General features: G+C 42.8%; 1 protein-coding gene across 2 annotated transcripts in view; it reads left to right on the top strand.

Moving 5' to 3' along the window:
• Window positions 1-14,448, top strand: part of LOC124133961 (paraplegin-like) — a 97,360-nt gene that overhangs the window by 65,354 nt on the left and 17,558 nt on the right. For both annotated transcript variants that reach the window (XM_048397704.1, XM_048397705.1), the window contains exons 5-11: window positions 4,384-4,464; window positions 5,372-5,499; window positions 6,365-6,467; window positions 8,889-9,038; window positions 9,540-9,684; window positions 10,114-10,222; window positions 12,001-12,127. In XM_048397704.1, the coding sequence (XP_048253661.1) occupies window positions 4,384-4,464; window positions 5,372-5,499; window positions 6,365-6,467; window positions 8,889-9,038; window positions 9,540-9,684; window positions 10,114-10,222; window positions 12,001-12,127 (843 nt within the window). The remainder of the gene's footprint in view (window positions 1-4,383; window positions 4,465-5,371; window positions 5,500-6,364; window positions 6,468-8,888; window positions 9,039-9,539; window positions 9,685-10,113; window positions 10,223-12,000; window positions 12,128-14,448) is intronic.

Genomic DNA, 14,448 nt, shown 5'->3' with positions numbered 1-14,448 from the left:
GTTTAAGGGCATTGTCAGATGCTTGAATTCCGCCATTGTCTGCTGCATTACATGGAAACGCTGTTGACCATACTTTAGTTTTTTTGCAGTGAAGGAGTAATATTTTGCTTTTGTTTGTTTTCCACAATTCCGGATATTTATTTGGTCTAGAAAAGGTCACAAAGATCATTAAAATCTCAAAATGTGTGTTAAATGAAGACTCATTGAATTTGCAATAATATGGAAGCTTTTACAAAGAAGATTGAGCACTTTAGACATCTAATTTTGAATAAATGCAGTCATGGATATAAACCAAGAAACTTTGTAACTGACTCGTCGGTTAGGTAGAATTTATGATTTATGTGTCCTTTGACAAGTCAAAATCATTAGACATGAAAAGTAAAAATTGCAAAAAATGATGATATTTCACCGTCAGTGTTTGCCATCATTTTATTGACAAATTTCTTTCATGGCCCAGTCAAGAATGGTTAGTTGTGAAGTATCACTTAAGAAGTTTAAATGGACAATTTTGTCCTATTGAATTGAACTTGCTTAAACATTCTGGACAAGTGTTTCTTTTGACTGAATATTGGGACAGTTCATTGGTATCTTGTGGAGAAGTATTGGGTAAGAAGTATTTTGGTGGAGACATTGTCTAACACTATGCGTTAATAGTTATTTGGTTAAAAGTTATCAATTTTGGGATTCCAAGATTAAAATACCATTAAAGAAAACTTCAAACCCCCTTATTTTCAAACACTGTAGAAAGATTATAACATGGATTTATCTAGACATGCTCAGAGGCTAATATTCAGCTCCAAGTCTATGGCCATAACAGATTAACTATCGTATTTGAAAAAATTGGGTATTTTTTAACTTCTTTTGAGTATAATAAGCCACATTACAACAAAGGTGAGGACTAGAATTATATCAGACCATAAATATTTCCCTTTTAATAATCAATGGTGGGTAAACGAAACCGGAAACTGTGAGTTTGAAAAGACTACTGGTGAGAGTACACCACTTGATATGTTTGATGAGCTTGACCCTGGTCAGTTATTGAAAAACAGTTGAGGCCATATGGTCCACTTCAGAATCTCACATTCCCTGGATATCTTGAAGTTTGGGGTAAATCCTGCTGGCTCAGGCTGTCCTTTATCCTGGGAAGTCAGGTTAAGAGTTCTTGGAAATTCAGTGCTGATGACCAGGTTAATATTGTAACAGCCTGGTGAGTAAAGGGCACTCTTAAGTGGGAGGATAGGGTGAACCAGTCATCTAAGGTGCTGCAAGTCCCTTGGGCACTCCAGAAACCCATGATCGGCATTAAACCCAACTCACTCACTCACTTAGACGACCTGTGAAGATCCGGCAAGAGAATAGGTCTTCAGTAACCCATGATTGCCATAAGAGCCAACTATACTTGTCGTAAGAGGCAACTAACGGGACTGGGTGGTCAGGCTTGTTGACTTGGTTGATGCATGTCATCATATCCCACTTGCATAGATCGATGCTCATGATGTCAATCAATGGATTGACTGGTCCAGACTCTATAATTTACAGACCGCAGTCATATAGCTGGGATATTGCTGAGTGCAGCGTTAAACAACAATCAAATTAACAAACTCACTTAGAAATCATATTTTAAAACAAAACCTCAATATTAATGTGTATATTTATGTGCAAGCATGCACTGCTATGCAAGTGCAATAATTTTTCCCATTTCATCTCACTATCAGACCAGACAGTCCCCCTTTAAAGCGGGGCACTTCTTTAAGTGCTCCCATAAACAGATAAAGAATCACGTTTAGTTATCCCTTGGGGGATTCATTAGCATGGGGAACAACATTGAGATTGAGGGCAGTGTTGTGAAAATAATTGCACTAGTGTTTAGAGTAAAAGTGATGAAGACTGGCTGGGGGGAAGATGGTATTAGGCCTAAAAAGTGCAGCAGTCTTCAAAACATGGACTTCTGTTCTAAATGTGGTTGTAGGGAAGAATCTTTTTTCTCATAGCTTTTAGGAAAGTGTCTGCTTATGGCAGCAGAACATTGAATTAAAAGAATTTAGTTAGAACAAACAATAGTGTTGTTAAAGTGATTTTTTTACATTTTGTTGGACAGAAGCTACATCATACTGACATTCTTGTGAGAGACAGAAATCGGATTTAGTCTTCTAAACTTGACCTTTGATTTTGAAAAATTCTTCAATGACAGAACAGGGAATTATCTTGCAACAATTGATTGACGTTTTTTATCGGGGATTCTAAAACCTTGGCAGGCAAATTAATTATAAAGCAATATCTTGTTCTTACTTTCTTAATTTCAGTTATTTCTACAATATATTAATGTAAGACTAAGTATTGATGATAGCCTCTGCCCTGTTGCAACTAGGTTGATGAGATCAAGTTTTGAGGACAGGCTCTCTCTGTTGCAACTAGGTTGATGAGATCAAGTATTGAGGACAGCCTCTCTCTGTTGCAACTAGGTTGATGAGATCAAGTATTGAGGATAGCCTCTGTCTGTTGCAAGTAGGGGGATGAGATCAAGTATTGAGGACTGGCTCTCTCTGTTGCAACTAGGTTGATGAGATCAAGTGTTGAGGATAGCCTCTGTCTGTTGCAACTAGGGGGATGAGATCAAGTATTGAGGATAGCCTCTGTCTGTTGCAACTAGGTTGATGAGTTCAGGTATTGAGGATAGCCTCTGTCTGTTGCAACTAGGGGGATGAGATCAAGTATTGAGGATAGCCTCTGTCTGTTGCAACTAGGTTGATGAGATCAAGTATTGAGGATAGCCTCTGTCTGTTGCAACTAGGTTGATGAGATCAAGTTTTGAGGACAGGCTCTCTCTGTTGCAACTAGGTTGATGAGATCAAGTATTGAGGATAGCCTCTCTCTGTTGCAACTAGGTTGAAGAGATCAAGTTTTGAGGACAGGCTCTCTCTGTTGCAACTAGGTTGATGAGATCAAGTATTGAGGACAGCCTCTCTCTGTTGCAACTAGGTTGATGAGATCAAGTATTGAGGATAGCCTCTGTCTGTTGCAAGTAGGGGGATGAGATCAAGTATTGAGGATAGCCTCTGTCTGTTGCAACTAGGTTGATGAGTTCAGGTATTGAGGATAGCCTCTGTCTGTTGCAACTAGGTTGATGAGATCAGGTATTGAGGATAGCCTCTTGTCTGTTGCAACTAGGGGGATGAGATCAAGTATTGAGGATAGCCTCTGTCTGTTGCAACTAGGTTGATGAGATCAAGTATTGAGGACAGGCTCTCTCTGTTGCAACTAGGTTGATGAGATCAAGTGTTGAGGATAGCCTCTGTCTGTTGCAACTAGGGGGATGAGATCAAGTATTGAGGACTGGCTCTCTCTGTTGCAACTAGGTTGATGAGATCAAGTGTTGAGGATAGCCTCTGTCTGTTGCAACTAGGTTGATGAGATCAAGTATTGAGGACTGGCTCTCTCTGTTGCAACTAGGTTGATGAGATCAAGTATTGAGGACTGGCTCTCTCTGTTGCAACTAGGTTGATGAGATCAAGTGTTGAGGATAGCCTCTGTCTGTTGCAACTAGGTTGATGAGATCAAGTATTGAGGATAGCCTCTGTCTGTTGCAACTAGGTTGATGAGATCAAGTATTGAGGACAGGCTCCCTTCTCTTGCAACTAGGTTGATGAGATCAAGTTTTGAGGACAGGCTCTCTCTGTTGCAACTAGGTTGATGAGATCAAGTATTGAGGATAGCCTCTGTCTGTTGCAACTAGGTTGATGAGTTCAGGTATTGAGGATAGCCTCTGTCTGTTGCAACTAGGTTGATGAGATCAGGTATTGAGGATAGCCTCTTGTCTGTTGCAACTAGGGGGATGAGATCAAGTGTTGAGGATAGCCTCTGTCTGTTGCAACTAGGTTGATGAGATCAAGTATTGAGGACTGGCTCTCTCTGTTGCAACTAGGTTGATGAGATCAAGTATTGAGGACTGGCTCTCTCTGTTGCAACTAGGTTGATGAGATCAAGTGTTGAGGATAGCCTCTGTCTGTTGCAACTAGGTTGATGAGATCAAGTATTGAGGATAGCCTCTGTCTGTTGCAACTAGGTTGATGAGATCAAGTATTGAGGACTGGCTCTCTCTGTTGCAACTAGGTTGATGAGATCAAATATTGAGGACAGGCTCTCTCTGTTGCAACTAGGGGGATGAGATCAAGTATTGAGGATAACCTCTGTCTGTTGCAACTAGCTTGATAAGATCAAGCATTGAGGATAGCCTCTTTCTTGGCTGACCAAAAATGCTGGGGGTCATTGAACAAGTAGAATGTGATTCATTTCAGCCAGTGTATCGTCTTGGATCGATACAGAAACAAATATATCATGTATTATATCATGGCATGAAAACTCACCAATATATCTTTTCACTAGGTCGATGAGATCAAGGTCAGCCCTGAGTCGGAGACATGCATCATTCAGTTGCATAAAGGGGCTGTCGTCAAGGGAAAGAAGGTCGGTTATTTTCAAGGGAGAAAGGGGGTTGTCCCCACTGATATTATGTCAATGTCAAGGTTCATACAGGCTTAATCTTATGATTAATATCATGTCTGGATTAAAAGAAATGAGGCTAATAAAGCAAAAGAAAAGCCTTGAAAGGGACCCTTGAAAGCCTTGAAAATGCTTTGAAATTTAGTATTCCATATGGGGGCACGGGTGGCCCAGTCGTCTAAGGCGCCGCAATTCGCTGTGCAGAGTTGCGTCCCTTGGGCACGACAGAAACCTATGATTGTGGGTTCGAATCCCGGTTCGCCCCAATTTTGTTTCTAGGTTTGTCAGCACCATACCCGTGCTCTTGGGTTTCACCGAAGTGGTAAACGTCTTAGACCTGCATCAGTTGGGGCTTTCCTCCCACATTAAGCTGACACGCTGTGATATAACTGGAATAATGTTAAAAGCGGTGTTAAACCCAACTCTCTCACTAGTATTCCATATCTGTGTGAACCTTGAAAATAATGCCATGGAATATTGCTATGGGCATATGTATGTTGCTGCAGTATCCATCCACTCACTTACTGCACTCTGTTCAAATTGAGACAGGGGCGACCAGGTAGCCTAGTGGTTAAAGCGTTCGCTCACCACGCTGAAGACCCATGTTCGATTCCCCACACGGGTACAATGTGTGAATCCCATTTCTGGTGTCCCCCGCCATGATATTGCTGGAATATAGCTAAAAGCGGCGTAAAACCATACTAATTCACTATTTTTGAATTTCATGTTTACAAGTGGGTTACTGTAAGTTTTCTTCTTTCCCGAATAAAACAGCTCATTCTCAGAAGTGTTGGCAGAATTGCCCATATCCAGAGCATCTGTAGAAATTAAGTCAATTCTTCCAACATAGACATGAAACGTGTTGTTTCAGAGTGAGTTCATGTACTATACCATGAAGGTGCCCGACCCCTACAAGTTTGAGGAGAAGGTGAGGAGGGCCGAGGCTGAGCTTGGCATCAAACCTGAGCAAGGTGTGCCCATCTCCTATGACAGGAAGAGGTAAATCACCGTCACATTATAACTTGTATATAGCTTTCTCTCATGCTTGCACAGCTTCAGCTTTCAAAATACTTTGAACTTTGAAAAATAAAATCTGGATAAAAACCATTTAAAATACCTCAGTTTTGGTAGTTTATATTGTTGCGGGTTGTTTGTTGTTGTTTAACGCCGCACTCAGCAACATTCCAGCCATATGACGACAGTCTGTAAATAATCGAGTCTGGACCAGACAATCCAGTGACTGACACAATCTATCTACACAATTGGGATACGATGATATGCATCAGCCAAGTCAACGAACTTAACCACCTGATCCCGTTAGTTGCCTCTTACGACAAGCATGGGTTTCTGAAGACCAATTCTATCCCGGAATCTTCACGTGTCTTATGTTGTTGTGAAAATGCACAAACCTATGATCCTGTGTTCAGATGACGTTTGAGGCTGATGATGTTTGTAGACTCATATCTGTGCTTGTGGGTGTCACCGAAGTGTCAGACATCTAAGACCTGTATCATGGTGGGCTTTCCTCCCACAAGATGCCACGCCATGAAAAAACTGAGTACCTTTTAAAGCAGCATTAAACGAAACTCTATCAATCTCTTTGAATCCATTAGAGTAAAGTACGGTTATAACAACTCAAAGGGACTACTTATTTTAGTTCGTTATAACCGTAGTTCGTTATAAGCATATACACAGTATAACTACAGCAAATAGTCGGGACCAAAAAGTAAGTTCGTTATATCCGTCCGTTCATTATAAGCGTGTTCGTTATAAGCGTGTTCGTTATAACCGTAGTTTACTGTATCTTGATTTTTATTTGATTTCCTATTGTGTTGTTATCAAAGTGCCCTGCTGTGTGTTTCAGCTCATGGCTTGCCTTCATCTTCATGGCAGTGATTGGCTTGGCTCTCTTCCTGTTTCTGCGCAGCGTCACGAAGGTGTCGCTCCCGAACCCCTCCGACATGTTTGTAAGTACGCCTGCACTGACAGGGTAGTTTCTGTCATGTTTTCATTTGAGTTTTCACCTGTATGGAGTCTGATGCTGATCAGTGGGGGCGGTGGGGTAGCCTTGTGGTTAAAGCGTTCACTCGTCATGACGAAGGCCCGGGTTTGAATCTCCACATGGGTACTATGTGAGAGGCCCATTTCTTGTGTTCCCTCATCGTGATATTGCTGGAATATTGCAAAAAGCGGTGTAAAACCATGCTCACTCACTCACGCACTGTATCAGTGTTTTATTATTTTTGTGTGTTATCTGAAATTCAGGAAATTGCAATCCATTTGAATACAAGTGGGTGTTTCTTCTGCACAGTACAGTCCTGTTAAAACAGTCTTTTTAAAATGTTGTTATTTGAGAGTTGGGTGCTGGAATCAAATTATGTGCAGTTGTGATTTTCTCTCCAGGCCAATGAACGCAAGGCTAAGTTGTGATTTTCTCTCCAGGCCAATGAACGCAAGGCTAAGTTGTGATTTTCTCTCCAGGCCAATGAACGCAAGGCTAAGTTGTCATTTTCTCTCCAGGCCAATGAACGCAAGGCTAAGTTGTGATTTTCTCTCCAGGCCAATGAACGCAAGGCTAAGTTGTGATTTTCTCTCCAGGCCAATGAACGCAAGGCTAAGTTGTCATTTTCTCTCCAGGCCAAAGCAAGGCTAAGTTGTCATTTTCTCTCCAGGCCAATGAACGCAAGGCTAAGTTGTCATTTTCTCTCCAGGCCAATGAACGCAAGGCTAAGTTGTGATTTTCTCTCCAGGCCAATGAAAGCAAGGCTAAGTTGTGATTTTCTCTCCAGGCCAATGAAAGCAAGGTTAAGTTGTGATTTTCTCTCCAGGCCAATGAACGCAAGGCTAAGTTGTGATTTTCTCTCCAGGCCAATGAACGCAAGGCTAAGTTGTGATTTTCTCTCCAGGCCAATGAACACAAGGCTAAGTTGTGATTTTCTCTCCAGGCCAATGAACGCAAGGCTAAGTTGTGATTTTCTCTCCAGGCCAATGAACGCAAGGCTAAGTTGTGATTTTCTCTCCAGGCCAATGAAAGCAAGGCTAAGTTGTCATTTTCTCTCCAGGCCAATGAACGCAAGGCTAAGTTGTCATTTTCTCTCCAGGCCAATGAACGCAAGGCTAAGTTGTCATTTTCTCTCCAGGCCAATGAACGCAAAGCTAAGTTGTGATTTTCTCTCCAGGCCAATGAACGCAAGGCTAAGTTGTGATTTTCTCTCCAGGCCAATGAAAGCAAGGCTAAGTTGTGATTTTCTCTCCAGGCCAATGAACGCAAGGCTAAGTTGTGATTTTCTCTCCAGGCCAATGAAAGCAAGGCTAAGTTGTGATTTTCTCTCCAGGCCAATGAACGCAAGGCTAAGTTGTGATTTTCTCTCCAGGCCAATGAACGCAAGGCTAAGTTGTGATTTTCTCTCCAGGCCAATGAAAGCAAGGCTAAGTTGTGATTTTCTCTTCAGGCCAATGAACGCAAGGCTAAGTTGTGATTTTCTCTCCAGGCCAATGAACGCAAGGCTAAGTTGTGATTTTCTCTCCAGGCCAATGAACGCGAGGCTAAGTTGTGATTTTCTCTCCAGGCCAATGAACGCAAAGCTAAGTTGTGATTTTCTCTCCAGGCCAATGAACGCAAAGCTAAGTTGTGATTTTCTCTCCAGGCCAATGAACGCAAGGCTAAGTTGTCATTTTCTCTCCAGGCCAATGAACGCAAGGCTAAGTTGTGATTTTCTCTCCAGGCCAATGAACGCAAGGCTAAGTTGTGATTTTCTCTCCAGGCCAATGAAAGCAAGGCTAAGTTGTGATTTTCTCTCCAGGCCAATGAACGCAAGGCTAAGTTGTGATTTTCTCTCCAGGCCAATGAACGCAAAGCTAAGTTTTGATTTTCTCTCCAGGCCAATGAACGCAAGGCTAAGTTGTGATTTTCTCTTCAGGCCAATGAAAGCAAGGCTAAGTTGTGATTTTCTCTCCAGGCCAATGAACGCAAGGCTAAGTTGTCATTTTCTCTCCAGGCCAATGAACGCAAGGCTAAGTTGTCATTTTCTCTCCAGGCCAATGAACGCAAAGCTAAGTTGTGATTTTCTCTCCAGGCCAATGAACGCAAGGCTAAGTTGTGATTTTCTCTCCAGGCCAATGAAAGCAAGGCTAAGTTGTGATTTTCTCTCCAGGCCAATGAACGCAAGGCTAAGTTGTGATTTTCTCTCCAGGCCAATGAAAGCAAGGCTAAGTTGTGATTTTCTCTCCAGGCCAATGAAAGCAAGGCTAAGTTGTCATTTTCTCTCCAGGCCAATGAACGCAAGGCTAAGTTGTGATTTTCTCTCCAGGCCAATGAACGCAAGGCTAACTTGTGATTTTCTCTCCAGGCCAATGAACGCGAGGCTAAGTTGTGATTTTCTCTCCAGGCCAATGAGCGCAAGGCCAAGTTCGTGCGGGTGGATGTCATGTCTCAGCAGGGCAAGGGTATCAGCTTCAAGGACGTTGCAGGGTTGAAGGAGGCCAAGGTCGAGGTCATGGAGTTTGTGGATTATATGAAGACCCCCCAGAGATTTAAGGTAGGAGCCAGTCGTGAGCTCTACACAGGTGCTAGAACAGCTTGAAGCCTCAGTTACTGCAGTTGTGAGTGGGGTCCATTCGTGTATTCAAACCTCTTAGCGCTAAGATCAAGGTAAGATTGTATAATTGAAAAAAACAGGGAAAATTCTCCTTTTTTTTGCTGCAACCCCTTGAAAAATTACAACGTATAGGAAAACCTTTTAAAACACATTTGACATAAATCAGATTACTTCAGCCGAGGACCTCACATTCTCACTGACAGGCACAGTTGTTCCTTTCTATGGGCCCCAAACAGATTTCTGTCCAAGCATCATTTTGTACTTTACAAATGTTTGTCATTCTTTGAATGTATAAGGAAAGGGAAACGTAATCATAGTTTTGCAGTTCCACAAGTCCTTAGAACTTTAGCCTAGTCCCACAATACTGATACAGTAAACTACGTTTATAACGAACATGCTTATTACGAACTGACCCTGATGTGTGTCTGTTGTTGATTGCAGGAACTGGGGGCGAAGATTCCTCACGGAGCACTGTTGTTGGGTCCACCAGGTTGTGGCAAGACACTGCTGGCAAAAGCTGTGGCCACTGAAGCACGAGTCCCCTTCCTGGCCATGGCAGGATCTGAGTTCGTCGAGATGTTGGGAGGTCAGGGTCTTTTAATCTTGTTGGGAGGTCATTAAGTTAGAGTCTGTTTTGGAGGTGGTCACTTGGTCATGTTGAAAAGTCGGGATCACTAAGTCATGTTAAGAGGTCAGGGTCATTAAGTCATGTTAGGAGGTCAAGGTTACCAAGTTATTTTAAGAGGTCGGGGTCACCAAGTCATGTTAAAAGGTCAGGGTCACAAAGTCATGTTAAAAGGGCAAGGTCGCTAAGTTACGTTCAGAAGTCATGGCCAGCACAGTGTCAAGATGATATCATCAACAAATTTGATCTTTTGCCACACCCTGACCACACTATTAATATATATACTGTATTACTGGTTGCTGTAATAAAGTACTGATATTACCAACTACAACATAAAGTCACAACTGACTCATTTACTCCTTCCTACTTCAAAGACTTGTGTTTGAGCAGGTCTGGGAGCAGCGCGAGTGCGAGACTTGTTCAAGGAGGCCAGGAAACGGGCTCCGTGTATCATCTACATTGATGAGATCGACGCCATCGGGAGGAAGAGGAGCGGCAGGTAGCTTTTGGTGGACACAAAATCCATTATCAGAACAGAACAGAACTTCAAATTGTTATTGACATTCAAGTAAAGCAAGTATAATTGATGACACAATGATGCTCAGTTAGAACTGATTTATTGTTTAGTAGGCAGGTACTTTGTGCATTATCTGCTCACCTGAATAGTCACTCATTTCAACCAGTGATTAAGCTGTAATATTTGTCCAGTGTCGTTGTGCTGCACATATTTGTCTGTGCTAATTCAGAGAAGTCTTAGATGTGCTATGTCATATATGACATATTGCCCAGATCAACCTGGCTTCAGCTAGCAAAGCCTTTACAGTCTGTGATATAAAAATTAACCTCTACAGTGCTAGTCCCACTGCCTTATAATCTCCTGGCTCTTTTATTCTGCTGATACAAAGGCAACCTGGTCAGTGGAAGGGAGATAAATCTTGTTGAGCAGTTAATGCTGCAGAAATGTTGTCAAGGTTTATAGGCAGGTCATGAGTAGAGTCTCTCTGTGAGAATTTTAGACATATTGTTTTGACTCACGTCATCTCAGGCTGCAGTATAAAGATAGGGTTTTCAAACCCATCTTTTGGGAGATTCAGTGGATTGGTTGGTCTCAATGGATTTAGTGGATCGGGTGGTCATACCCAGGCATAGTGGATCTATGATTTCCATTATACTATCCTGTGTAATCCTAAGAGGACCGCCTCTGTGGTCTAGTGGTAGAGCACCGCCCGGAGAGCAGAAGGCTGAATCATACCAAAAGACATAAAAATGGTATTTGTTATTACCCTGCCTGGCGCTCGGCATTAAGGGGCTTAAGCAAGGAATGGTCGGCTCGGAGTCAGTACACTGTGTCTTAGTGGGGTATTCATGTTAAACTAAACTGGGCTAGTGCAATAAAATCGGCTGCCACACACACACACACATGCATGCACATTGCTCTTGAAGGCAACATTAAACACCATTTCACCATACCTCACTAAACTAAGAGCAAACTAGCTTCTGTTCTCAAACACCTTCACTTTTTTACAAAAAGCAATAAAATAACGTTTTATTTTTGCTTCATTATAAATAAGATTATGGAGCAAATTTTGTATTCAATCCAGCTTACATGTCCACTATGTAGACAAGTTGTTCGATTTTGTAGTCATGTATGCATGAACATGCCCAGTTGGCTTTCTGTGTCAGGTGGCACTGATCTGTGGTCAATATACCATGGAGATTTGTGTCCCTTACATGCCACGAACAGCATCTAATGGGCTCAAATGCCAGATTCTTGAATATCATTCTTGTCAGTCTCATGTGTTTCTCCACGGTGGTAAAATCTGCAACCTGTGTCTTTCATCCCACATTATGAAGGCATGTATGACAGTTTGCAGTGCGGGGCGATCAGGTAGCCTAGTGGTTTGCTCGTCATGCCGAAGACCTGGGTTTGATTCCCGACATGGATACAATGTATGAAGCCAATTTCTGGTGTCCCCCGGCGTGATATTGCTGGAATATTGCTAAAAGCTGCGTAAAACCATACTCACTCACTCACTCACTCACTCACTCACTCACTCACTCACTCACTCACTCACTCACACACTCACACTCACTCACTCACTCACTCACACACTCACTCACTCACTCACACACACACACACACACTCTCACTCACTCACTCACTCACTCACACTCACACACACTCTCACTCACTCACTCACTCACTCACTCAGTATGCAGCGCAGCACTGAAATACTGTTGTAAGCAGTGTTCAACCCCGCGGACTGACTGTTGCAGCTCCATGGGCGGCAGTGCAGAGGAGGAGCACACCCTCAACCAGCTGCTGGTGGACATGGACGGCATGGGCACCATGGAGGGCGTCATTGTCCTCGCCTCCACCAACAGAGCCGACATATTAGACAGGGTGAGTGGTGTACAGCAACATCTAGTAGCATCTCAGATCCATGTTGTGTCTTGTAGATCCATGTGGAGTCTCATAAATCCATGTAGAGTCTCACAGATCCATGTAGAGTCTCATAGATCCATGTATTGTCTCATAGACCTATGTTGTGTCTCATAGACCCATGTAGTGTCTCATAGACCCATGTAGTGTCTCATAGACCCATGTAGTGTCTCATAGACCCATGTAGAGTCTCATAGACCCATGTAGTCTCATAGACCCATGTAGTGTCTCATAGACCCATGTAGTGTCTCATAGACCCATGTAGCGTCTCATAGATCCATGTAGCTGAGTCCAGCTTCTCATAGATCCATGTAGCATCTCATAGATCCATGTAGTGTCTCATAGACCCATGTAGTGTCTCATAGACCCATGAAGCATCTCATAGATCCATGTAGAGTCTCATGGACCCATGTAGTGTCTCATAGATCCATGTAGAGTCTCATAGACCCATGTAGTGTCTCATAGACCCATGTAGTGTCTCATAGATCCATGTAGCTTCTCATAGATCCATGTAGCTGAGTCCAGCTTCTCATAGATCCATCCATGTAGCATCTCATAGATCCATGTAGTGTCTCATAGACCCATGTAGAGTCTCATTGATCCACGTTGCATCTCATAGATCCATTTAGCCGAGTCCAGCTTCTCATAGACCCATGTAGTGTCTCATAGACCCATGTAGTGTCTCATAGTTCCATGTACTGTCTCATAGACCCATGTAGTGTCTCATAGCCCCATGTAGAGTCTCATTGATCCACATTGCATCTTTTTGATCCACGTTGCATCTCATAGATCCATGTAGCGTCTCACAGATCCATGTAGAGTCTCATAGACCCATGTAGTGTCTCATAGACCCATGTAGTGTCTCATAGACCCATGTAGAGTCTCATAGACCCATGTAGCGTCTCATAGATCCATGTAGCTGAGTCCAGCTTCTCATAGATCCATGTAGCATCTCATAGATCCATGTAGTGTCTCATAGATCCATGTAGTGTCTCATAGACCCATGTAGTGTCTCATAGATCCATATGCTGAGTCCAGCTTCTCATAGACCCATGTAGTGTCACATAGACCCATGTAGTGTCTCATAGATCCATGTAACATCTCATAGATCCATGTAGCTGAGTCCAGCTTCTCATAGATCCATCCATGTAGCATCTCATAGATCCATGTGTCTCATAGACCCATGTAGAGTCTCATAGATCCACGTTGCATCTCATAGATCCATTTAGCCGAGTCCAGCTTCTCATAGACCCATGTAGTGTCTCATAGACCCATGTAGAGTCTCATAGACCCATGTAGCGTCTCATAGATCCATGTAGCTGAGTCCAGCTTCTCATAGATCCATGTAGCATCTCATAGATCCATGTAGTGTCTCATAGATCCATGCAGTGTCTCATAGACCCATGTAGTGTCTCATAGATCCATATGCTGAGTCCAGCTTCTCATAGACCCATGTAGTGTCACATAGACCCATGTAGTGTCTCATAGATCCATGTAACATCTCATAGATCCATGTAGCTGAGTCCAGCTTCTCATAGATCCATCCATGTAGCATCTCATAGATCCATGTGTCTCATAGACCCATGTAGAGTCTCATAGATCCACGTTGCATCTCATAGATCCATTTAGCCGAGTCCAGCTTCTCATAGACCCATGTAGTGTCTCATAGACCCATGTAGTGTCTCATAGACCCATGTAGAGTCTCATAGATCCACGTTGCATCTCATAGATCCATTTAGCCGAGTCCAGCTTCTCATAGACCCATGTAGTGTCTCATAGACCCATGTAGTGTCTCATAGACCCATGTAGCGTCTCATAGATCCATGTAGAGTCACGTAGCTATATAAGTGCAATAATCTTGGACGCGACGTTAAACCCAATTTCACCTCACCTCACCATGTAGAGTCTCATAGATCCATGTAGAGTCTCATAGATCTGTGTAGTGTCTCATAGATCCATGTAGAGTCTCATTGATCCTCGTTGCATCTCATTGATCCGCGTAGCATCTCATAGATCCATGTAGCATCTCATAGATCCATGTAGAGTCTCATAGATCCGTGTAGCATCTCATAGACCCATGTAGAGTCTCATTGATCCATGTAGCATCTCATAGATCCATGTAGAGTCTCATAGATCCGTGTAGCATCTCATAGACCCATGTAGAGTCTCATTGATCCATGTAGCATCTCATAGGTCCATGAAGCATCTCATAGATCCATGTAGCATCTCATAGATCCATGTAGAGTCTCATAGATCCGTGTAGCATCTCATAGACCCATGTA

The sequence above is a fragment of the Haliotis rufescens genome, unplaced genomic scaffold (assembly GCF_023055435.1).
Source record: "Haliotis rufescens isolate VD_foot unplaced genomic scaffold, xgHalRufe1.0.p SCAF_17, whole genome shotgun sequence".
Taxonomy (NCBI): domain Eukaryota; kingdom Metazoa; phylum Mollusca; class Gastropoda; order Lepetellida; family Haliotidae; genus Haliotis; species Haliotis rufescens.
This window is presented reverse-complemented; position numbering and strand designations above follow the sequence as displayed.